The sequence below is a fragment of the Pristis pectinata genome, chromosome 15 (genome assembly GCF_009764475.1).
Source record: "Pristis pectinata isolate sPriPec2 chromosome 15, sPriPec2.1.pri, whole genome shotgun sequence".
In the NCBI taxonomy this organism is placed as follows: Eukaryota; Metazoa; Chordata; class Chondrichthyes; order Rhinopristiformes; family Pristidae; genus Pristis; species Pristis pectinata.
This window is the reverse complement of record NC_067419.1, coordinates 23,463,401-23,486,567: the sequence shown is the minus strand read 5'-3', so window position 1 is coordinate 23,486,567 and position 23,167 is coordinate 23,463,401. Positions and strand designations below refer to the sequence as shown.

At 42.7% G+C, this 23,167-nt stretch overlaps 1 protein-coding gene across 2 annotated transcripts in view; it reads right to left on the bottom strand.

The window, feature by feature from the left end:
* lrp6 (low density lipoprotein receptor-related protein 6) overlaps positions 1-23,167 on the bottom strand; it is a 126,654-nt gene that overhangs the window by 12,404 nt on the left and 91,083 nt on the right. For both annotated transcript variants that reach the window (XM_052030618.1, XM_052030617.1), the window contains 8 exons: positions 11,052-11,268; positions 10,152-10,441; positions 8,606-8,832; positions 7,810-7,994; positions 7,227-7,553; positions 6,460-6,662; positions 5,895-6,106; positions 5,578-5,768 (listed from right to left, as the gene is read on the bottom strand). In XM_052030618.1, the coding sequence (XP_051886578.1) occupies positions 5,578-5,768; positions 5,895-6,106; positions 6,460-6,662; positions 7,227-7,553; positions 7,810-7,994; positions 8,606-8,832; positions 10,152-10,441; positions 11,052-11,268 (1,852 nt within the window). The remainder of the gene's footprint in view (positions 1-5,577; positions 5,769-5,894; positions 6,107-6,459; positions 6,663-7,226; positions 7,554-7,809; positions 7,995-8,605; positions 8,833-10,151; positions 10,442-11,051; positions 11,269-23,167) is intronic.

Below are 23,167 nucleotides of genomic sequence, written 5' to 3'. Positions count from 1 at the left end.
TTATGCTATGTTATTCCAACAGCATTGATGTTTATGTCAGTGATATGTCACATTTGGCTAATTGGAAAATTCAAATGTGGCTACTTACAATATTAAATACAAGCGAAGGCACAGTTGTAGAACATGTCATAGAGTCAGAGTACGGAAACAGGCCCTTTGGCCCAACTGGTCCATGCTGACCAAGATGCCCATCCAAGCCAGTCTCATTTGCCAGTGTTTGGCCCATAGCCTTCTAAACTTTTCCCATCCACATACCTATCCAACTGTCCTTTAAAAACTGTCTTTTTATCTCCAACTTTGTATTTCTAGCTGTCTTTGTAATTTCAACATGCCTATTTGCACAAAGTTTTTATACATTTTCTGGTAACTGCAAAGTCAAAAGCAGAGTGTGCAAGTATTTTCTGACCTTTAACAATGTTGCTGGACAACCTTTGTAGCTAGTAGCGAAATGCTGGATAATTCTCCTGTGAAGTACCTTGGAACGTTTTGCCACATTAACTGCATGAAACTAATTCATGTAGTCCTTGTGGTAAGGACTTAGCTGCCTTGGTTATTGAATGATGATGGATGCTTGTTAAATTAGTACATGCATGTAGTCCTGATGCAGGGCCTCGGCCTGAAACATTGACAATTCCGCCCACCCCCACACCACCCTTCCCCCCAGATATTGCTCAACCCTCTGAGTTCCTCCAGCAGTTTGTTTTTTTGCATGCAATACAGTTAGCTATATTGTGAAATTATAGTGTTTTTGCTATCTATGCAAAAACTGGAATCACTGCAACCACATGTGGCTAAACAAATTTCTACTTCTGTGTAATGTACTTTAATATTACTGACTGTTCAAAATAATAGTAAATCCACAATCCATCCGAAGAGATTGTCAATGTATCAAACTAAGGGTAAGATCAAACCAACAAGGGAAAGATTATCAGCAACATGTTTTTTTATTTATTGCTCTTGAATCCTCAAGAGAGACAACAAAAATCTTGTAAGCATTAATATCTCCCCACATCATTAGGCACTTCACTCCAAACTGACCAGGAACCAGCTGTGCTTTTCCATTATCAGATAAAGAGTCTAAGTTAAACAGCTGGAAATAGTTACACTTCAAAACAAAATCTAAAACCTACCCCCAATCCACAGCAAAGTGAAATGTTGCATTGCATTATGTAGTATAATGCTCAAGCTTCTCATTACGACAAAAACAAAATCATCTATTACAAGTTATGCGACAAGAAGTCTAGTAATGAGACTGCTGCATGCAGTGCAGGCAAAGAGGGAAATGTTAACTTGCAAAAACTTTGTAAGGTTGCATAGGCAAAATAAAAAGCAAATTAAAAGAAATACCACTGCGGAGTGGCCATGGCGTGAGTGGCTCACTGCAAGAGTGGGACTTAAGGCTTGGGATCAAGGGGCTTCAGCATGAAGAGGCGGAGTAAGTGAGCGAAGGCTCAGGTAAGCTCTTTTTATTTCTTATTGCACAGTTTAGAGCACTGGGAATGGCATGAGGGCAGTAGCTTGCTCCTCTTGCAGTATGTTGGAAATCAGGGAGACCTCTACTGTCCCTGATGACTACACCTGCAAGAAGCGCATCCAGCTACAGCTCCTTACAGACCGCGTTTGGGAACTGGAGCTGGATGAACTCCAGATCATTCGGGCAACTGAGATGATAGACTGGAGATACCGGGAGGCAGTTACACTGAGGTTGTAGGTAGCTGGGTGACCTTCAGGGGAGGGGAATAGGCAGTCATTGCAAGGCACCCCTATGGCCTTTCCCCTCAATAAAACATATATCGTTTTGGATACCATTGAGGGGTACGACTTACCAGAGGAAAGCCACAGTGGCCAGATCTCTGACACGGAGTCTGACTCTGTGGCACAGAAGGGGAGAGGACTGAGGTAGTGATAGGGGATTCATTGGTTAGGGGAACAGATAGCAGATTCTGTGGACAAGAACGAGACTCCTGGATGGTATGTTGTCTCCCAGGTGCCAGGGTCAGGGATGTCTCAGGTCGAGTCCACAGCATTCTTAAGGGGGAGGGAGAGCAGCCACAAGTCATGGGACACATTGGTACCAATGACACAGATCGGAAAAGGGATGAGGTTCTGAAAAGGGAATATAGGAGTTAGGAAGGAAGCTGAAAAGCAGAACCTCAAGGGTGGTAATCTCTGGATTGTTGCCTGTGCCATGCACCAGTGAGGGTAAGAATAGGAAGATACGGCAGAAAAATGCGTGGCTGAAGAGTTGGTGCAGAGGGCAGGGTTTCAGATTTGTGGATCACTGGGATCTCTTCTGGGGAAGGTATAACCTGTACAAAATGGACAGGTTACACCCGAACTCGAGAGGGACAAATGTCCTTGAGGGCAGGTTTGCTAAAGCTGTTGTGGAGGGTTTAAACTAGTTTGGCGGGGGGATGGGAACCAGAGTGATAGGTCAGATGACGGAGCAGTTGATGTAAAGGTAGATGCATCATGCAGAGAGACTGTGAGGAAGGATAGACAGTGGCTAGGTCATAAACGCAGTCTGTTGGATGGGTTGAAATATCTTTACTTTAATGCGAAAAGTATTAAGAATAAGGGTGATGAACTCAGAGCATGGGTCAATACATGGAATTACGATGCTGTGGCCATACAGAGACGTGGCTGTCGCAAGGGCAGGATTAGCTGCTTGATGTTCCGGGGTTTATATGTTTCAAAGGGGATAGGGGAGGAGGTAGAAGAGGGGTGGGAGTGGCATTGTTAATCAGGGATAGTGTCACAGCTGCAGAAAAGGAGGACATCATGGAGGGATTGTCTACTGAGTCAGTGTGGGTGGAAGTTAGAAAGAGGAAGGGAGCGATCACTCTATTGGGAGTATTCTATAGCACCCCCCCCCCCCCCCCCCCCCCCCCACCACCACCACCCAATAGCCACCAGGACACTGAGGAGCAGATAAGTGGGCAGGTTTTGGAAAGGAGCAAAAATAACAGGGTTGTTACCATGGGAGACTTCAACTTCTCTAATATTGATTGGCACCTCCTTAGCACAAAAGGTTTAGATGGGGCAGAATTTGTTAGGTATGCCCAGGAAGGATTCATGACACAGTATGTGGACACGCCAACCAGGAGAAGACATACTGGATCTAGTACAAGGCAATGAACCTGGTCAGGCGACAGACCTCTCGGTGGGCGAGCATTTCATAGATAGTGACCACAACTCCCTGACCTTTCACATAGCCATGGACAGGGATAGGAGTAGACGATATGGGAAAACTGGGGAAGGGCTAATTATGATGGGATTAGGCAGGATCTTGGGACCGTAAATTGAGAACAGATGTTCTCAGGGAAATGCATAGAAGAAATGTGGAGGCTGTTTAGGGAACACTTGCATGGGGTTCTGGATAGGTTTGTCCCACTGAGACAGAAAAAGGATGGTACAGTAAGGGAACCATGATTGACGAAAGCGGTGAAATATTTAGTCAAGAGGAAGAAGGAAGCATACTTAAGCTTTAGAAAGCAAAAAAATCAGGCAGGGCTCTTGAGATAAGGTAGCCAGGAAGGAGCTTAAGAAGGGACTTAGGAGAGCTAGAAGGGGACATGAGAAGGCCTTGGTGAGTAGAATTAAGGAAAACCCCAAGGCTTTCTATACGTACGTGAGGAACAGGAGGATGACTAGAGTGAGAGTAGGACCGCTCAGGGGGAAACATGTGCCTGAAGGCGGAGGAGGTAGGGGAGGTCCGTAATGAATATTTTGTTTCAGTTTTCACAAGGGAGAGGGACTTTTAGACGAAAATGAGGTCAGCGTAGAACAGGCTAATGTGCTGGAGCATATTGGGGTTAAAAAAGAGGTAGTGTTGGAGCTTCTGAAAAACATTGGGATAGATAAGTCCCTAAGACTGGACAGGATATACCTGGTTACAATGGGAGGGGAGGGAAGGGATTGCTGGGGCAGTGGCAGTGATATTTGCATCCTCCCTGGCCACAGGAGTGGTACCAGAGGATTGGAGGATGGCTGATGTTACTCCCTTGTTCAAGAAAGATAATAGGGATAATTCTGGGAATTATAGACCAATTAGTCTCAAGCCAGTGGTGGGCAAGCTATTGGAGAGGATTCTTAGGGACAGGATTTACGAGCATTTGGAGAAGCACAGTCTTTTAGGGATAGTCAGCTTGGCTTTGTGAGGGGCATGTTGTGCCTCACAAACCTAACTGAGTTTTTCAAGGAGGTGACAAAGCAAATATATGAAGGTAGAGTGGTGGATGTGGTGCATATGGACTATAATAAAGCGTTTGACAAGGTTCCCCACGATAGGCTCATCCAGAAAGTCATGAGGCATGGGATCCATGGAGACTTGGCTACATGGATTCAGAACTGGTTTGCCAACAGAAGGCACAGGGTGGTAGTAGATGGAGAGTATTCTGCCTGGAGGTCGGGTGTTCCGTAGGGATCTGTTCTGGGACTTTTTGATTTTTATAAATGACTTGGATGAGGAAGTGGAGGAATGGGTTAATAAGTTTGCAGATGACAAGTAGGAGGGGTTGTGGATAGTGTAGGAAGTTGTCATAGGTTACAAAAGACAGGATGCAGAGTTGGGCGGAGAAGCGGCAGACAGAGTTCAATCTGGAAAAGTGTGAAGTGATACACTTTGGAAGAACGAACACGAAGGTGGAGTACAAGGTTAATGGCAGGATTCTGAGCAGTGTGCAGGAACAGAGAGTTCGTGGGGTCCAAGTCCATAGATCCCTCAAAGTTGCCACACAAGTTGATAGGGTGGTTAAGAAGGCGTGTGGTGTGCTGGCCTTCATTAGTCAGGGGATTGAGTTTGGGAGCTCTATAAATGTTGCAGCTCTATAAAACTCTGGTTAGACCACAAGTATTCCGTCCAGTTCTGGTCACCTCATTATAGGAAGGATGTGGAAGCTTTAGAGGGGGTGCAGAAGAGATTTACCAGGAAGCTGCCTGGATCAGAGAAAATGTCTTATGAGGAAAGGTTGAGCGAGCTAGGGCTTTTCTCTTTGGAGCAACCCAGGTTGAGAGGTGACTTGATAGAGGTGGATAAGACTATGAGGGGCATAAATAGAGTGGACAGCCAGTACCTTTTCCCCCAGGGCAGCAATGGCCAATACCTGAGGACATCCGTTTAAGGTCAGAGGAGGAATGTTCAGGGGAGATGTCAGAGGTAGTTTCTTTACACAGAGAATGGTGCATGTCTGGAACGCACTGTCAGGGGTAGTTGTAGAGGCTGATACAATCGGGACCTTTAAAAGGCTCTTAGATAGGCACATGGAAGTAACAAAAATGAAGGGATATGGGCCGTGCAGGAGGGAAGGGTTAGATTGATCATGGAGGTGGTGTTCATATAGTTTGGCACAACACCGTGGGCCAAAGGGCCCTAATGTGCTGTACTGTTCTATGTTCTATCACAAATAATCATCTGAATTAACTTGTTCAATGTACACTCATATCTTTCCATTCTTTTAGATATCATAAAAGACTCCTTCTATGCAGTAATAGTACTTCAAAAACAGCACTTTTCTTATATTCCTCCATCCCTTCCCTCCTTTCCCAGAGGTATTCCCAAAAATATTTTCTCTCTACCTGATAAATCACTGCTCTCAATGCGGCGGAGATCAGAGTCAGCCCAAAAGAGTTTGCCGAGCTTGTTGTCAATAGCAAGTGTAACTGGTTTACTTAGACCACTGAAGAACAGAATCTCACGCTCTGTACCATCCAGTCTAGCACGCTCTATTCTTGGTGATCTATCTTGAAGATTGGTGAAGTACATATACCTAAGAGATTTTTTTTGATGTGGGTTGGGGGAAAAAAAGGAATCATTTAATATCATACTTTCCAAAATTGTTCCCTGATAAAAATTATGCAAGTATCAAAAGTCAAGAGCCAAATTTTAGCTTTACCCTCTCTCTGGATTTACAATAATTGCCCTTGGCCTATCTTGTTCTCCATCCAGAACCACACCAATTGGTTTACCATCCAGGCGTGTAACATTTATAACATTGGTTGCCTCACAAGTCCAATAGATGTAACGACTGTAGATATCAATGCTGAGGTCATAAGCCTGCATATCTATGTTTTGGTTGGGGAGTGTGCTGGTCACAACTGTAAAACTCTGCAACAGAAAAGAAACAAATAACAGATTGATCTTTACCTTAATCTATCACAGTTTATTTTGAAAAAATATCAATTCATTTACGAGAAAGTAATTGCTGTGTAAAATAGCAATTATTAATTTTTTTATTATAATGGAGGAATTAGCTCCACAAATACAAGTTGGCTTTTGTCTTACATTTTGCTCAGGTTTTTACATTAGGTTGCCCATTTTATAAAAGGCCACTGGCAGGTTTCAAAACCCCTCTATCATAGATTTTAAGTGAGGAGAATCAAAATGCCGCTGCATGCATGTGTGTCTCCATTGAGAAGTACTGTTGACTGAATGAAATTGAGCACAATTTTAATACAAACCTGGCTTCCATCTTCCTGTGCTCGTCTTATAACATTTTGACGAGAGTCAATCCAGTACAGATGTTTATCTACAGGATCATAATCAATAGCCCTGACATTTTTCAGACTGTGAATAGGAAGAATGATATCTGGGCTCTGTTGTTCATCAATAACCATTCGATTAATTGCATTCTTTTGACTGAACAGCAAAAATGAAGTTGGAGCTGGAAAATAATAATTTTACTGTGTTAGTTTGGATTGGCTAGAGTACACATTCAAAAGTGAGGCAAGAGAAGACAGAAGTTACCATAAAAAATGCTTCCTTTATAAATAAAAATGTTTCTTACCAGTTTAATTTTTAAAATATAACTTTAAAAAGTATATGTTCTCAAAAGGTGACACAAAATTAAACAGCAAATAAAATAAAGAAAATGTCCTCCAGAAACTCGTAGTCTTTTAGAATGGATAAATACCACAATTTATAACTCAAAATTACAGAATATTAAATATATTTCAGCTATGCTTGCATTTCTTTAAACAAATGAAAAAGCCTGATTTATAAATGTTATCTTTACTTAATTTTACCTCTTGAAGAACCTGTACATGTGCCCTCACCTCACCGATGCTGTGAGCCAGCACATGGTTCTCATGAACTCAGTGTCCTTGCCTCCTCCACCACCGCTCTAGTGTCACTGTGCAGAATCCCACTTTACTATTTAAAAACTGCTTTAAAGCACATTAACTAACTCCCAGATTTAATAATATTGTACTATAATTATGATCCTTACGGCTGCAAGTCTTGTTGTCCACATTCAAGTAGTAGTGAGCTGGGCAGCCACAAACATAACCAACAGCTGGCATTGCTAAACACAAATGGGAACAATGCCCATTGCTTGAAGCACACTCATTCCATCCACCTTGCCTTGAAGAATGAAATACCAGGATATCCATGACATAATCTAAGTGTCCTTGAATGATAGTGCGATTTTGGCCACTAGTTTTGTTGGCCCGCTCAATACTACGGCGGCTCCAGTCTGTCCAATAAATGTAGTCTTGGTACTGAGTTAAGCCAAATGGATGAGGCAAGTCATCTGCAATAACCTCACGATCCAGACCTGTAAGATTATCAATTATCATTGATTTGAAAATGACATGCTTGATACAAACATTTTACAGTAAGTGTTTATATATTGAAATTGTATCTATTAAACCAAGCCAACTGAATATGAAATATACCCAGGTACTGCCTAAATCTTAAACAACATTAAAAAAAATTCTATTGAAACACTCTCAATGTTATCAATAAAAAGTAAAGAATAAAACCTGTATTGAATTCAAGACCAATAGCTTGTTCCTCCAAATTTAACTCACCCAACATATTGGAGGATTCAATCAAACTTGTATCCAAGTCTGTCCAGTAGAGTCTTCGTTCTGCATAATCAATAGTTAATCCATTTGCTCGGCCAACGTTTGGCACCAAAGTGATACGGCCTGTTCCGTCCATGGCAGCTCTATCAATCTTTGGCTTACCACCCCATTCAGTCCAATACATAAACCTAAGAAAATACACACTAATGAATGTTCCAGTAGTAAGTTTATGCTGGCAAGCATTTCTAGAAATGTTTCACACATTATAGAACATAATACTTGTGATGCATTGGTAAATAATGGTGGATTGGAGATACTATCCACTGCTCCATTGCAAATGAAGAATAGCCAAGTGCTTTTGGACAAGGAAAGTAAAAATTATTTAAGATGAATCAACAATGGAGTCATGCTTGCCCATTTTTATTTCCTTTCTGTGAGCAAAGCATTGACAAATCCTTGGGAACAAGTCACCAGAGCATATTTAAAATAAAAAAAAGTTATTTCATCTTTAGTGGTAACTTTGTGTGTAAAATGCTCTCACCATTGGATGTGTGTAAACTGTACCCATCAGTGCATGTTACTTTAAAACCACAAATATTTAAAAAATGTTGTGGTTATATAAATAAGTTCATCTATTGACTCTAGTTCCAAAAAATGAATTTATGTTCAAGTTAATGCTTCAAAAATGCAGCTGACAAAGCTCTTTGCAAAATGCTGGGCCAATACTTCACTAATTGTTATGAAGTTAAGCCTTTTTTTTAAAAAAAGGAAATCTCAATCTTACTTAAATGCATCTTACCCTTCAGCAGGGTCCAACGCCAAAGCTCTGGGGCTGTCTAGGTCTTTCCACACCAGTACTTGTCTGTGCTGTCCGTCCAACCTGGCAACCTCAATTCGATTGGTTCCAGTATCAGCCCAGTACAAGTTCTTTCCCAGCCAATCTACTGCCATTCCTTCAGGGTAATCAAGCCCAAACTCCACGACATGCTCCAGAGCACTTCCATTCATGAAAGCTCTGCTAATGGTCTGTAAAACAAAAGGGGTGTAACCATACATTTGTCCAAGCAGATGAAGGATGTGAAAGATAATGACAAAGGTTGTTATCTCTTACTATCACCTTCTTAGCAGTTAAGGCATGGACATAACAATCATATTGTGTAATCTGTTTAATCTACTCCTTAAAATCCACTCTTACCAAGAAACTTCAACATGGATGACTAGAATTTCAAGTTGGTGGAGCAGCAGGGTGGCAACAACCATTGTGGGTAGTGGCTCCTTCAACTGCAAACTTCTGTTGTGCCCAAGACCCAAAGCTTTAGTGACAACCATCCAGACATCATTTCCAAGACTAGAAATGAGCCATCTGCACTCAGTCTAAGCATGGGCACAACATGGTTAGAAGCTGTAGGTACGATGCTGTCATAAGGGCTGAGCTACAAAAATTGGAGCTCAACATTCATAGATGGTTGTGCTGGCAACTGGCGTTTAAGGTAGGGGTGCGGACACAGAGGAACAGAGGAGGCAAAAGGAGGATTAGCATGCCAGTGTATTGGAAGAGAAAGGTTGAAGGGGTGTGATAGGAAGACCACATTCTCTCCAGGGGTGCCCCTTGATGGTCACTCCTAGGACAAGGTCCAATTCCCCAACAATACTTCAAAAGCAATATTTCACAAGAAAGACATCATTGCCTGCATTCCCAACACAAACATATCATGGGCTCATGCTCTGAAGGATACAAATGAATTTGTGGAATGATGAGAAATGAAGGAATAGTTGTTATAGTGCCTCTCTTGTGGTGGGTAGAACTTTGAATTGTATAATACTGAGAAAAAACAGCTTATGCAATTGTATTTCTCAGCATGACTTTAAAGCACTCTTTTATATGCATTAGAGGTAAAAGAAAATAACGTGGCGATGCTGTTGGTCTCCAGTTATCCTATCTTAAATAATTCAGTCTGCAAATCAAAATTATTTTTAAGATAATAAAACTGAACTAGTAAGCCCATGGCAAGCTGTATCTAATTCCAGATTTTCTCCCCAAACTGCTCACAATGATAAGAGAACTGTACAACTTTAAATGTAAACTGTTACTGGACCTGTGTATTTTTCCAAATGAGATCTTTAAACAAAAGGAGCAGTTTTTTTTCCATTTGAAGACATTTTCTGAAAAATACATACCAATATTCAAGTGCATTATTCAGACTCAGTTTTCATTCTCTTAGTGGTACGAGTTATTTTTGTATTTCAGCTGCAATTACTATTCCAGCAGCATCCTGCGGGAGCCCATTAGCCCTGGCAGCTCAGAGATACCAGAGAAGCAGCAGTGGCAACAAGACTTTTCATACCTTCAGGCTAATATCTGTCCAGTAAATCCGGTTGTCAGTCACATCGAAATCTAGAGCAGAGGCTTCCTTTACCCCAGTTAGTGGAATAGCCACATTGTTATTGTTCGTTTCGAGTGAAATCCTTCTGATGTCTGCTCTCCGAGAGAAAAGGAGGAAAGCTTCTGGTACTATGCAGGTTTTCATGTCTCTGATGAGCTCCAAGCCTATTGGGCAGGCACATCGCACACCCTGAGGCCTGTACAAGCACAGATGACTGCATCCACCATTATCTTCTGCACATGGGTTGGTACCTGAAAATATATTAAACTCAAGCTAGTTTGCCTGCAACAGGATATTAAATCAGGTACATCAAAAAGGGGTTTTCAATAAATATTCAAGAATAACGAGTTTCAACAGCAGCATTGTCCTTATTATCTGATACAATTCCCTGTGGTTTTTCTAAGTCATTAAACTTTTAATACACGTATGACTGAATTTTGCACAACTGCTCAAGTGTCATCCTACAAATGCAACACTGTGGAGGGAATTTTCACAGAAAATCCAGAGGACGAATAAATTTCCTTGAAGAATTGTTTGGTATGATAGATTCTTCTCTAGAAAAAAGCCTATTGGGTTAGCCTTTCAGGTAAAACAAAAATAATAGTTTTTCTTATCTGCCATTGCTTTTCCCCAACACACAGTCAAGTTACAACTACCCACACACATTTCCATAAATAACTCAAAACTTAAACTTGAAAGTGCTATTCAGTTACCTTCGTCTGATTTATTTAATTTTCCAAACTACTTGAATATACTTTTTGAACATACCTGTTGAATAACTACTCAAAGGTGAAAGAAAATATTTGCTTGAAAACCAAGAATATGAAAAACCTCTTAGAAAATGTTGAGTTGGCTAGTTACCCAAGATACGATGAACATTTGTGGCCTTCAAACCCATCAAATCAGGCAGTTGGTCAATGATAATCTCTCTCTCAGCGGACGTTTTGTGAACACGTTCAATGCTACGCCGTTGCCAGTCTGTCCAGTAAATGTAATCACCCAAAAGAGTAAAACCAAAGATGTGTGGTAACTTATCCTCCACAAGGACCCGTCTACCAGTGCCGTTGCAGTTCATTACCTGTTTTGTACAAAAAAAAGATAGCTTGTATTCAACACTACAGTACATAATTGTAAGAAAAATTACCAGGACGGGTCTCTAAAAGTGCTGCTTGGCATGTGTTGGAATTTAGTTCCTCCCTTCATCCATCTCTTAACAGGAGAGAATATTGAATGAGTCAAAATATTTCTAGCAAGAGGGCAAGAGAGTCCATTGGAATCGATGACAAGAATATTTTAGATCTTCCAACACATTAAAATATCTCCTGAGAGATCATCTTGCTTAAAAGCATTGCTAGTTTCTATATTACTTCACGGGAATATCTTCTAAAGTCTTGCATGTTCAAGTTCTTACAGAAACACATAAATATACAAACAAGTTTTAAATATGGCATGCAAAAAAAGCTTTCCAATATGAGCCCTTTTACATTAAATGATTTGCTGCTGGAACCTGCAGAAGGCTGTCACATTCTTCCTATTCCTTCAAACTACTACAGTTCTGCAATGAACAATGCAATATTTACATATTTATTTGGGGTCAAATCAAGTGTAAACCAAGCAGAATATTATAAGTATGCTTTAGGATTGCAAACAAATGAGCAACTAAATAGCTGTTACATTAATTAACCATCCTGTGCATTTTATAACATTTTCCATGTGGTTTTCTGTGTTGACTGCTTAAGTCCAAATGCTGTATCACTACTAATCAAAAGCTGACAAAGGAATATCACATTTAATTCACCTGAACAAAATTTTCATTTGCAATGAACTGAAGTGAAAAATTAACTTAAGTGCACTTCTATTAACTTTTGTTTCTCTGATATGTTTTTCCCCTCATCTTTGTTTTGTACCTGAAACCCTCTTCCCTGGCTAATCAAATAGTTACTCTGTGCTCAGTGGGGATTCATGGACAGTCCTCTCAAATACTGTGGAACCATACTGAACTAACTGAATCAAATCAAACAAAAAGATTTACTTAGTGTTTTCCTGACACCCATTTTCTCCTATCCATTTCAATAGGACTGCTGTATTTGTGCCAGGTCTAGTGGACAAACTTCCCAGCCTAGGAGTTGGGAATCCAAGGAAGTCTCCGTTGGATTCCATAAGGTATCCACCAGCATAGGCATCCAGGGTCCCTAAAGCCTGCACACTGGAGTCTTCAGATTCTACATACTTAACAGTTCAAAAAACAGCAAATCCAAGTGGATCTGTTGGCTTAAGTGAAGGATCTGCTGCTATGACTTTCAACCCCTAGCACCACCACACCTCCCTCTCCCAGACAGACACGAAGCCTGCCCTCAATGAACTGCTGTATATTATGTGGTCAAAAGCATTGAAGCAGGATACTCTGAGGCCCTCTTCATCATTGCAGGTGACTTCAATCAGGCCAACTTCAAGGCGTGCATTACCAAAATACCACCAGCACGTCTCCTGTCCCACCAGGGGCCCAAACACTCTTGACCATTGCTATACAACCACTAAAGATGCCTGCCGAGTTAGCCCCTCGCCCACACTTTGGTAAGCCAGACTACAAGGCTGTGCTCCTTCTCCCTGCATACAAACAGAAGCTGAAACAGGGGGATCCAGTACAGAGAGTAGCACACTGAGTACTACTTTCCATACTGGATCATGATTGAGTACATTCTGTACTCAACCAGCAAGTGTGTTGAGGACTGTGTACTAAAGGCGATAATCCAGGTGTTCCCAAACCGGAAACCATGGATGAACCCAGAGATCCACTCCCTATGAAGTCTAGGACTGCAGCATTCAAATCAGGTGACCCTGACCTTTACAAGAAATCGAGATACAACCTCCGTAAAGCTATTAGAGATGCCAAGAGACAATATCAGTCCAAAATAGAGTCCCAGACCAGCCATCAGTTGTGGCAGGGCTTACATGCTATAACGGGCTACAAAATGAAGTCAGGAAGCATCGCCGACAACAGCGCATCCCTTCCTGATGAGCTTAACGCATTCTATGCGCATTTTGAACAGTAGGGATTGATATGTCACCACCCACCCCGACAGCCTCCAATGCACCTGAACCCATGGTCACCATTGAGGATGTAACATGAATCTTCTGGAGAGTGAACCCACAGAAAGCATCTGGCCCAGATGGTGTCCCTGACCGTGTCCTCAGATCCTGGCTCTGACATCCACCATCGTGAAGTACTTCGAGAGGCTGGCCATGGCATGCATTAACTCCAGCCTCCCGGAAAACCTCAACCCACTGCAATTCGCCTCCTGCGGAAACAGGTCTACAGTGGACAAGATCTCCCTGGCCCCACACTCATCTCTGGAGGACCTGGACAGTAACACCTACGTTAGACTACTGTTTATTGACTACAGCTCTGCCCTCAGTACTATAATTCCGAGCAAACATCACCAAACTCCGAGACCTGGGACTCAACACCTCCCTTTGCAACTGGATCCTTGACTTTCTGACCAACAGATCGCAATCAGTGAGGATAGGCAGCAACACCTCCAGCACGATTATTCTCAACACTGGTGCCCCCACAAGGCTGCGTCCTCAGTACCCCTACTCTACTTCCTATACACTCATGACTGCATGGCCAGATTCTGCTCTAACTCCATCTGCAAGTTTGCAGATGATACCACTGTAGTGGGCCGATTCTTAAATAACAATGAGTCAGAGTACAGCAAGGAGATAGAGAGCTTAGTGATATGGTGTCATGACAACAACCCTTCCCCCATTGTCAGCAAAACAAAAGAGCTGGTCATTGACTTCAGGAAGAGGTGCGGTGCACGTACACCTGTCTACATCAACATTGCGAAGATCAAGAGGGTTGAGAGCTTCAAGTTCCTAGAAGTGAACATCACCTGTCCTGGTCCAACCATACAGACGCCATGGTCAAGAAAGCTCACCAGTGCCTCTACTTCCTCAGGAGGCTAAAGAAATTTGGCATGTCCCCTTTGACACTCACCAACTTTTATCAATGCACCATAGAAAGCATCCTATCTGGATGCATCACGACTTGGTATAGCAACTGCTCTGCCCAGGACCACAAGAAACAGTAGAGTTGTGGACATGGTTCAGCACATCATGGAAACCAGTCTCCCCTGCATGGTCTCTGTCTATACTTCTTGCTGCTGCTGTAAAGCAGCCAGCATAATCAAAGACCCCACCCACCTGGGTCATTCTCTCTTCTCCCCTCTCCCACCAGGCAGAAGATACAAAAGCCTGAAAGCAAGTACCACCAGGCTCAAGGACAGCTTCTATCCCGCTGTTATAAGACTATTGAACGGTTCCCTAGTATAATAAGATGGACTCTTGACCTCACAATCTGGATTCTATATTGTTGTACCTTGTGCTACCTCAATGCACTGTGTAATGAATTGATCTGTGTGAATGGTATGCAAGACATGTTTCTCAGTGTACCTCAGTACAAGTGACAATAGTAAACAAATTCAATTTCTCACCTCCCCCCTCCCGCCCACCTTTCTAAACCATACTCAGTTCTTAGTTTTCCTCAGTCTTAGATGTCAGTTCTGCTCAATGGACATTGCAGTGGGATGTTTATTGAGCTCAATAGTATCTCAACCCTTACTCCAGGAACCAGGAAATACTGTTTCAGCTCAGACCCTTTCTCACTCTATTGCCTAGTTATAAGAATGAGGCATTTAGATGAGCCAAGCACAAAATATGCCATCAGTAGGGAATATTCTTCCACTCCACTTTCTAAACCCTATGACCACAAATAGGCTTCAATCCAAGACATAGTCAGGCTAACACACATGTTATCCATTTTATATTCCCTAATTTCATGTGACTAGAGCTCTTGGATTGTTGCAGGATAATGATCGTTTCCAGTAATTACCAACTCTTATTTGGTCAGATCACATTATGTAGACATATTCATTTTATTTAAAAGAATGCAAAACCCGAAAGAGCTCAATTCTGAATATATTACTTAAAATGGATCTCTTTTCATTTGGGAGAGAAATTTCCAAGGCAGAGCATACATTAAGTTAGTTATTTTCTACTGACTAAACTAAATAACAGCACAATTTAATGACCTGTTGCTGTTCTAGACTGCTTCAGGCAGGTTAATAAAGCCCGGGGTTTAGTTCTTAGGGGAATTTTTCCACCTCCTTCCTAATTACATGTTCTTTCGAAAACCAAATGATTTAACCCCAAAGTGGGTGACCTGCTGTTAAAAGGGCTTTGGCTTAAGAAGACGGTCTAGATTGCATTTAAGAAGTGCAAAAGTTTTTTTACTGCAGACTTTCCATTTTGTGCTACAAGGAAAAAGGACTGTTCTATCTAAAGAGAAAAACTGCAGCACAAGATTGACTTTTGCCTTCTGGCCTCCCCAGAACAAATCTGAATTCATGTTGGTTCTTGTCATTTTTACAAACCTTCACTATCCAACATTTCCTTTCCTTTCAAACCACAGTGTGGTATAGATTTCACATTCTGAGGCTATCAACATCTTAAACCACAACAAGAATATTGTCTACAACAGCGAACAGCTGTGACTATACCACAAGCACCACCTTACTAGACATACTTCAGCAAAACTGCAAACATAATGCAGACACAACAAAAATAAAACTCTGCCATTGCACCAGCAATTGCAGATGCCATGCCTGAATCTTCAGTCTGTGAACTTCTGAAAAAAATTTCCTACGTTTTAAATAAACCTATGATTAAAATAGAAATAAAGCAAAAACAAGTTGAAACACAATAAAAGTAAACAAGTTCCTCATATCTAATTTTCAGAAACAAAAACATTTTACAGTAAGTCCAGTTTAATTGTACAATGAAAATGACAATCCTACTAAACTGAATGAACCATAGAATTGGAACTCTTTCATTTCATTTTAACCAAAATTTAAATTTGGAACAGATCCCAGTTCATCTTGCAGAAATACTAGTACAAAGAGCAACTTCATTTTATAGTACTGAAATTAAACTGAAAATAAAATAATTAATCTGGCGCAAAAATAATACTAATTAAGAAAGAATTAAGGCAGCACAATCCTTTATAATAAACACAAGAGTCTGTACACAAGTGTCCCACTTCATTGAGAACAAAAAGAGCATTCTTGAGGTTCCATGCCTGTGGCTGAGTAAAGCCAATGTGATGCAAAAGCCAACCATCAGAAGTTCAGTGACATTGACATCAATGGGTAGTTCCCATAAATCTCCACAAAGGGTTTCCAAACTCAGCATAATATTGGATTGTCTAATCTCAGATTGAAAATTGATAAACTGGATTACTTTCTAAACTTCCATTCTATAACAAAACATTCCACAAGAGCCTAGCAGTTATAGTAATACTACTAGATGCTATTGTGATCAAAGGATAAGGTGAAAATAAGACATGCCAAAATAAAAAGTCCAGGGCGTCTGTGTCACTGAATTTAGAACCAAAGATGTGAAGGAAGCCAAAAAGTGGCAATGCAAGCAGGGAATCTGAGTTTGAGATTTTGAGTTAATTGGATTCAGAGACTTGCTATATAGTTTAGTGATAGTAGGAGAAAACAATGCCTGAGGAAACCATGGTTCGTGCCATCTGAATTAGCAGTTTGGTGGTGTCACAGAGCACTACTGGTCTTGGCTTTCATCTCTCACAACTGATCACTCTTCCACGATCTTCCAGAGACAACATTTGCTCTTCTGTGGCCTACTGCCAACCATATTCTTCAATTTCTGTCCACATCTTCTCCACCTTCATTTCCCACAAAATAGCTCATGAATCTTTTTCATGAAAGATTGAGTCTCAGCCCCCTCCCATTTCTCATCATCATTAGCATAATCTATAAACAAAACACCAGCTCCTACATGTATGCTGCTGACACCCAACTCTATACCCAAACTCTAATCTTCTGATTCTAAAGAATCAGACTTGCCCTACATTCAGTAGAGGATGGGCAAAATTTTTCTCCAGCTACCCATTAGGAAGACTGAAGCTCTCATATATATCTGGTCTGGAGCTGAGCTGTGGACCACACATCCATAACATCACAAAGCAGCATTTTTTCACCTCCGTATCATCACCGGACTCCAGCCCTGCCTCAGCTCACCTACAGTTGAAAGCTTTAGCTCTTCCACTGGACTCTTAGTTAGGCACCATCACCTGACCTTCAGTAATCTTGAAGCCATTCTAAACTTTGCTGTTCACATCTTAACTCACACCTTTGTTTCATTGACTCCCTAAAGTTGCCTCCTATCTTTCTGAATTCAAGATGTTAAAATCTACTCATTTAACTCAACATTTGGTCATTGGCCCCAATAGATCCTTAAATGGCTGTGTAAAATTCTGTTTAATAATCCTGTGAAGTTTCTTGGGATATTTATCTATTACAAAAATGTTGCATTATTACATTTTCATTTAAAAAAAATATTTAACATGTGAACCTCAGTTGAGGGTCATAGCTGAGCCACGATGATGCACAGGTCAGGTCCAGCCAAAGCAAGTCTACGTGGAAGGAGTATAGCATTGAGCTGGTGAATCTCTCTTACTAAAGGAGCTTGCTCATCTTATGATGTGCTGTTAAATGAGCATCATGATCATGGGGTTAATACACAGGTACAAGATCAACAAAGACACTCTAAAACCTGAACAGATAATACAGCTGGTACAATGGGGGAGCCATTGCTTTCCTACTGAAATATGTTTCATACTACTGTATCACTTGGAAACATTAACAAAATGTTATATAACAAAATGCATCAGTATACACAAATAATGCTGGAAAGAAATGCTAAGGGGTAAACTCAATGACAATACCAGCCTTGCAGTAAATCTAACATATAATGTGCAGTAATCCATTCAGATTTAGTTCCCTATTCTTCCACCACTACTCTCATCCGCCACACAATCCAAGGCTACTGAATCCCAATGCCAATAGACATCAGATCATTAGTTGGTCTTTGATACTTCAGGAAAAATGATTATGCTTCATTTGAGCTTTTTCTGGATTAGAATGATATATCACTGCTAAATTTGATCCTGGGCTTTTTTTTAGCATAAACAGAAGTATTAGGGGCAGGAAAAAATCATACAGTCTTTCATGCCTTCTCTGCCATTCTTCAAGGCCATGTCTGATCTTCCAGCACAGCCCTGTTTTCTAGCACTATCCCCAGATCTCGATTCACTTAACATCCAGAAATTCATTGATCTGTTTTGAATGAACACAATGACTGAGCCTCCACAGCCTTTTGGGTAGAGAATGCCAAAGACATAACACCCACTGAAACAATGAATTTCACTTCATCTCAGTCCTAAAATGCCTTCCTCTTATTCTCACGTACGGTCCCTGGTCCTGGACTCACTTAAGGGAAACATCCTCCCTGATCTAGCCGTCAAGTCCTTCATCAATTAGTAACTTTCACTGAGACCTCCTCTCATTTTTCTAAATCTGGAGAATGCAGCTTCAGTCTACTGAGTCTCTCCTCATGTAGCAAATCTATCCTCCCTGGAACCAAACTCATAAATCTTTGCTGTACTTCCTCTATAGCAAATACATCCTTTCTTGGATGAGGAGATCAAAACTATATTTAATACTTCAGATGCACTCTCACCAAGGTCTTATGCAATGGCAAAAAGACTTGCATGCTCCTTTAATCAAACCCTCTTGTTATAAAGGCCAACATAACACTTCCCTAATTGCCCACTGTGTCTGCACGTTGACCTTCAGTAACTTGTGCACAAGCGCACCTTGGTTCCTTTGAACATGGACACTACTTATGAACAAGCAGGAAGTGGAAGAAAGAAACATTAAAACTGCATGGGAATGGAGAAAGTAAACACCTGGACAGACACTGCTTTGGAAACATTTATCACCACTAACAGCCATGCTCCTCTCAATTTTTTCCAGGTACTTGTATAAAACTTCTGGAAAATATTTAACTATTTAGATTAGGAATACTAAATCAGCTTATACTGCAAGTCCAGCTGAGATCACCAGGGATTTATTGCAAGACTGGTGCTGCAGTTTAATTTTACTCAAATCTAACCATGGGATTTGCTGATTAATGCAGAGCTACTCCATTTTAAGCAGTCCGTTTAACAAAAAAACACTGACAGGATTAGAACTGTATTCAAACAGAACAGTCATTTACTACAACATTTATCATGATAATGCAAGAAACATCAAAGGCTTATAATATTGAAATACACAATGGTAACTTATTGTAATTTCATAAGCACAGGTATGGTAAAAAAAAACCAAACATACATTTCAAAACCCTTTTGCCCTGAAAACCAGTGCGCACAGTTCAACAACAAACTTCTCCTCTCTCATGTTCATGTTGAAAACGTAAGAGGAGGAGGAGGAGAAGAGGAGGAGGAGGAGAAGGGGGAGGGGGGAGGGGGGGAGGAGGAGGAGGAGGAGGAGGAGGAGGAGGGGGGGGAGGAGGAGGGGGAGGAGGAGGAGGAGGAGGAGGGGGGGAGGAGGAGGGGGGGGAGGAGGAGGGGGGGAGGAGGAGGGGGGGAGGAGGAGGGGGGGAGGAAGGGGGGAGGAAGAGGGGGGGGAGGAGGGGGGGGAGGAGGGGGGGGAGGAGGGGGGGAGGAGGAGGGGGGGAGGAGGAGGGGGGGAGGAGGGGGGGGAGGAGGGGGGGGAGGAGGGGGGGAGGAGGGGGGGGAGGAGGGGGGGGAGGAGGGGGGGGGAGGAGGGGGGGGAGGAGGGGGGGGGAGGAGGGGGGGGAGGAGGGGGGAGGAGGAGGGGGGAGGAGGAGGGGGAGGAGGAGGGGGAGGAGGAGGGGGGAGGAGGAGGGGGAGGAGGGGAAAAGGAGGGGGAGGGGGAAGGAGGGGGTGATGAGAGGGGGGAGGGGGAGGGGTGGGGGAGGGGAGGGGGAGGGGAGGGGGAGGGGAGGGGGAGGGGGAGGAGGGGGGAGGAGGAGGGGGAGGAGGAGGGGGGGAGGAGGGGGGGAGGAGGGGAGGAGGAGGGGGGGAGGAGGGGGAGGAGGAGGGGGAGGAGGAGGGGGGGAGGAGGGGGGGAGGAGGGGGGAGGAGGGGGGGAGGAGGGGGGGAGGAGGGGGGGAGGAGGGGGGAGGAGGAGGGGGGAGGAGGAGGGGGGGAGGAGGAGGGGGGGAGGAGGAGGGGGGGAGGAGGAGGGGGGGAGGAGGAGGGGGGGAGGAGGAGGGGGGGAGGAGGAGGGGGGGAGGAGGAGGGGGGGAGGAGGAGGGGGGAGGAGGAGGGGGAGATGAGGAGGGGGGGATGAGGAGGGGGGGAGGAGGAGGGGGGAGGAGGGGGGGATGATGAGGGGGGATGAGGAGGGGGGATGAGGAGGGGGGGGAAGAGGAGGGGGAGAGGAGGAGGGGGATGAGGAGGTGGCTGAGGAGGGGGGAGGAGGAGGGGGAGGAGGAGGGGGGAGGAGGAGGGGGGGAGGAGGGGGGAGGAGGAGGGGGGGAGGAGGGGGGGGGAGGGGGGGTGGGGAGGGGGGGGTGGGGAGGGGGGGTGGGGAGGGGGGGTGGGGAGGGGGGGGTGGGGAGGGGGGATGAGGAGGGGGGGTGGGGAGGGGGGGTGAGGAGGGGGGTGAGGAGGGGGTGAGGAGGGGGTGAGGAGGGGGTGAGGAGGGGGAGAGGAGGAGGAGGAGGTGAGGAGGAGGAGGTGAGGAGGAGGAGGTGAGGAGGAGGAGGTGAGGAGGAGGAGGTGAGGAGGAGGAGGTGAGGAGGAGGAGGAGAGGAGGAGGTGAGGAGGAGGAGGTGAGGAGGAGGAGGAGAGGAGGAGGAGGAGAGGAGGAGGAGAAAAGAGAGAGAGAGAAATAGGTAAAAAAAATTGTGATGTAAATCTTGCATAATTTCATTTGTCAGCCAACTGGATCAGTAACACATACAGTCACCTAAACCACAGAATAAGCAGCCCAATATTATTAACCTACTTACACACCACATAAACAATCGACAATGAGATGAGGTCTCATTCTGAGCAGGTTGCTGCTTGTTTTGAAGGAAGGCGTGTATAAAGATCATACGTCTATTAACAGTTCTGATATAATAAAACCACTACCCTAGCATGTATCTCTAGCAAAAAGAATGCAAATATCTTGAGACTGATGCAGGGCATGGATCAGTTAAATAAAAGACATTGGTGCTTACCGTGATTCCAGATTACAAACTATAACTGTCATTCAAACTTAACTAAGACTATGTGAGTGACTCTAAGAAGAAACAATGGAAAAATTAGTTTAAGAGCCACAAGCAATGCTGAAACAAGGTATACAAGACACTAAAAACAACCATGCTTCCACTCTAAAGTGAAAATGAACGAAAGATCAAACTGAAATGTGATCCTACCAGGGTTAAACAACTTGGTTCACACTTGCTTTAAGATGAAACATATACTTAAGACTTCTCAGGCTATTAAAGATGAATTTCAATCTGGGCATAAATCAACTTATTGTCTCAAGAAAGCAAATGTACAGCAAAGGAGAAGAATATACCTGATATAAAAGCAATTTCAAAAACAAGGGTGCATTTTAATATTCAACTAATTGATCGAAAATCAAAGTTAAAAATGAGGATTTACACTGCATTTCCCAAATCTTGATACAAATAGTTTTTAAAATGAATTTAATATACAGAATTTTTGCATGCAGAAGTAATAAACTGCCATTTAAGTTGCAGTTTATCATTAAGAAACAAATGTTAAGAAAACACTTGCCCCAGTTACATGAGCCTCAATCCATCCCTCACCCCTCCGCAAATACAGATTCCTGGAACGTGGTAATCTTAAAATACATGCCATCTAGGCATACACTCCCTGGGCACAATATCGAACAGTTCTTTAACTGCCTGAGTTGTAAATTGCCTACCCAAGTCAATTTGTATTCAACTCAGTATTCAGTAAAGTCAAGGTTACAACCTTTGAATCTTCTCTGCTTGCCTAAATGAAGGCCTTGTGTTTCATTATTCCCCACAGTAGGCAGTGCAAGCTGCCACTCACCGATAGAAATTTTACCCAGTCTAGACAGCTAAAAACTACCTTTTTAGCTGAACTTTGTAGTCTGTCATCAGAGTGGAGTGCAGCCTCACAATTTCAGGATTAGGATGTAAAATGAAGCATTCTCCGGATATTGGTTCTCAATTCCCATCTAATACAAATGATTTGCAACCACAAGAAACTGTCCATTTCTCTGACTTTGTGCAAAGATCCTATCAGGCAAATTACTGTTTGAACCTAGGCAATACCTTACAATATAAAAAGACTCCAACCTCAAACTACACAAATGGCTTTGTTTTACTAAAAGAAATCCAACTACAACATACAGGGAAATGCTTACAACAGTTCAAAGCAAGCTGACAATTCAAGATGGGCGACACTGCAAAACCTCTAACTAAAAACACAAAAGGGCTTTCAATCCTTTCCCTCTCCATTGCTCCAGTGGAAGCTTAAAATATGATGGGCATCAATGCTCCAAAGGTAGGGCGAAAGCAGAAACTAACGGCAACAGAATTAACATATGGAGGATTAAAACTGTATTTAAATCTAACCTCAGTTTACAAATTAATTGATTTATTATGCAAGTCAGAAGATAATTTTTTCTTTGAGTAGAGAGGGAGAAAGTTTCATCCCAATTTAAAGCAAGTCAGAAAGTCTACACCACCAAAATAGGGACTATCTATCCATAGTTAATTCCCTAAATAATTCCATTATTCCCTTGCCATAACTCCAAAATCAGCTCACCACAATGCTTGCTTTCCATCTTCCCTGGGCTTCCTGCAGTTCCTCTAGCACCATCAAAAAAAAATTCAGTCTCAACTAATTTTTCCTCCCTCCCCTCAGACAATTTTGTTAAACCTGTCAATGCCAACATTAACTACTTGTAACGAAAGTAACATTTCAGCCCAAAAGTAATATCAAAACCAGTGTTTGATCACAAGTGCTATGGTTGAATCTGAGTAATCTATACAAATATATGTTTGTGGAATGCAGCAATCAGAATGCATCA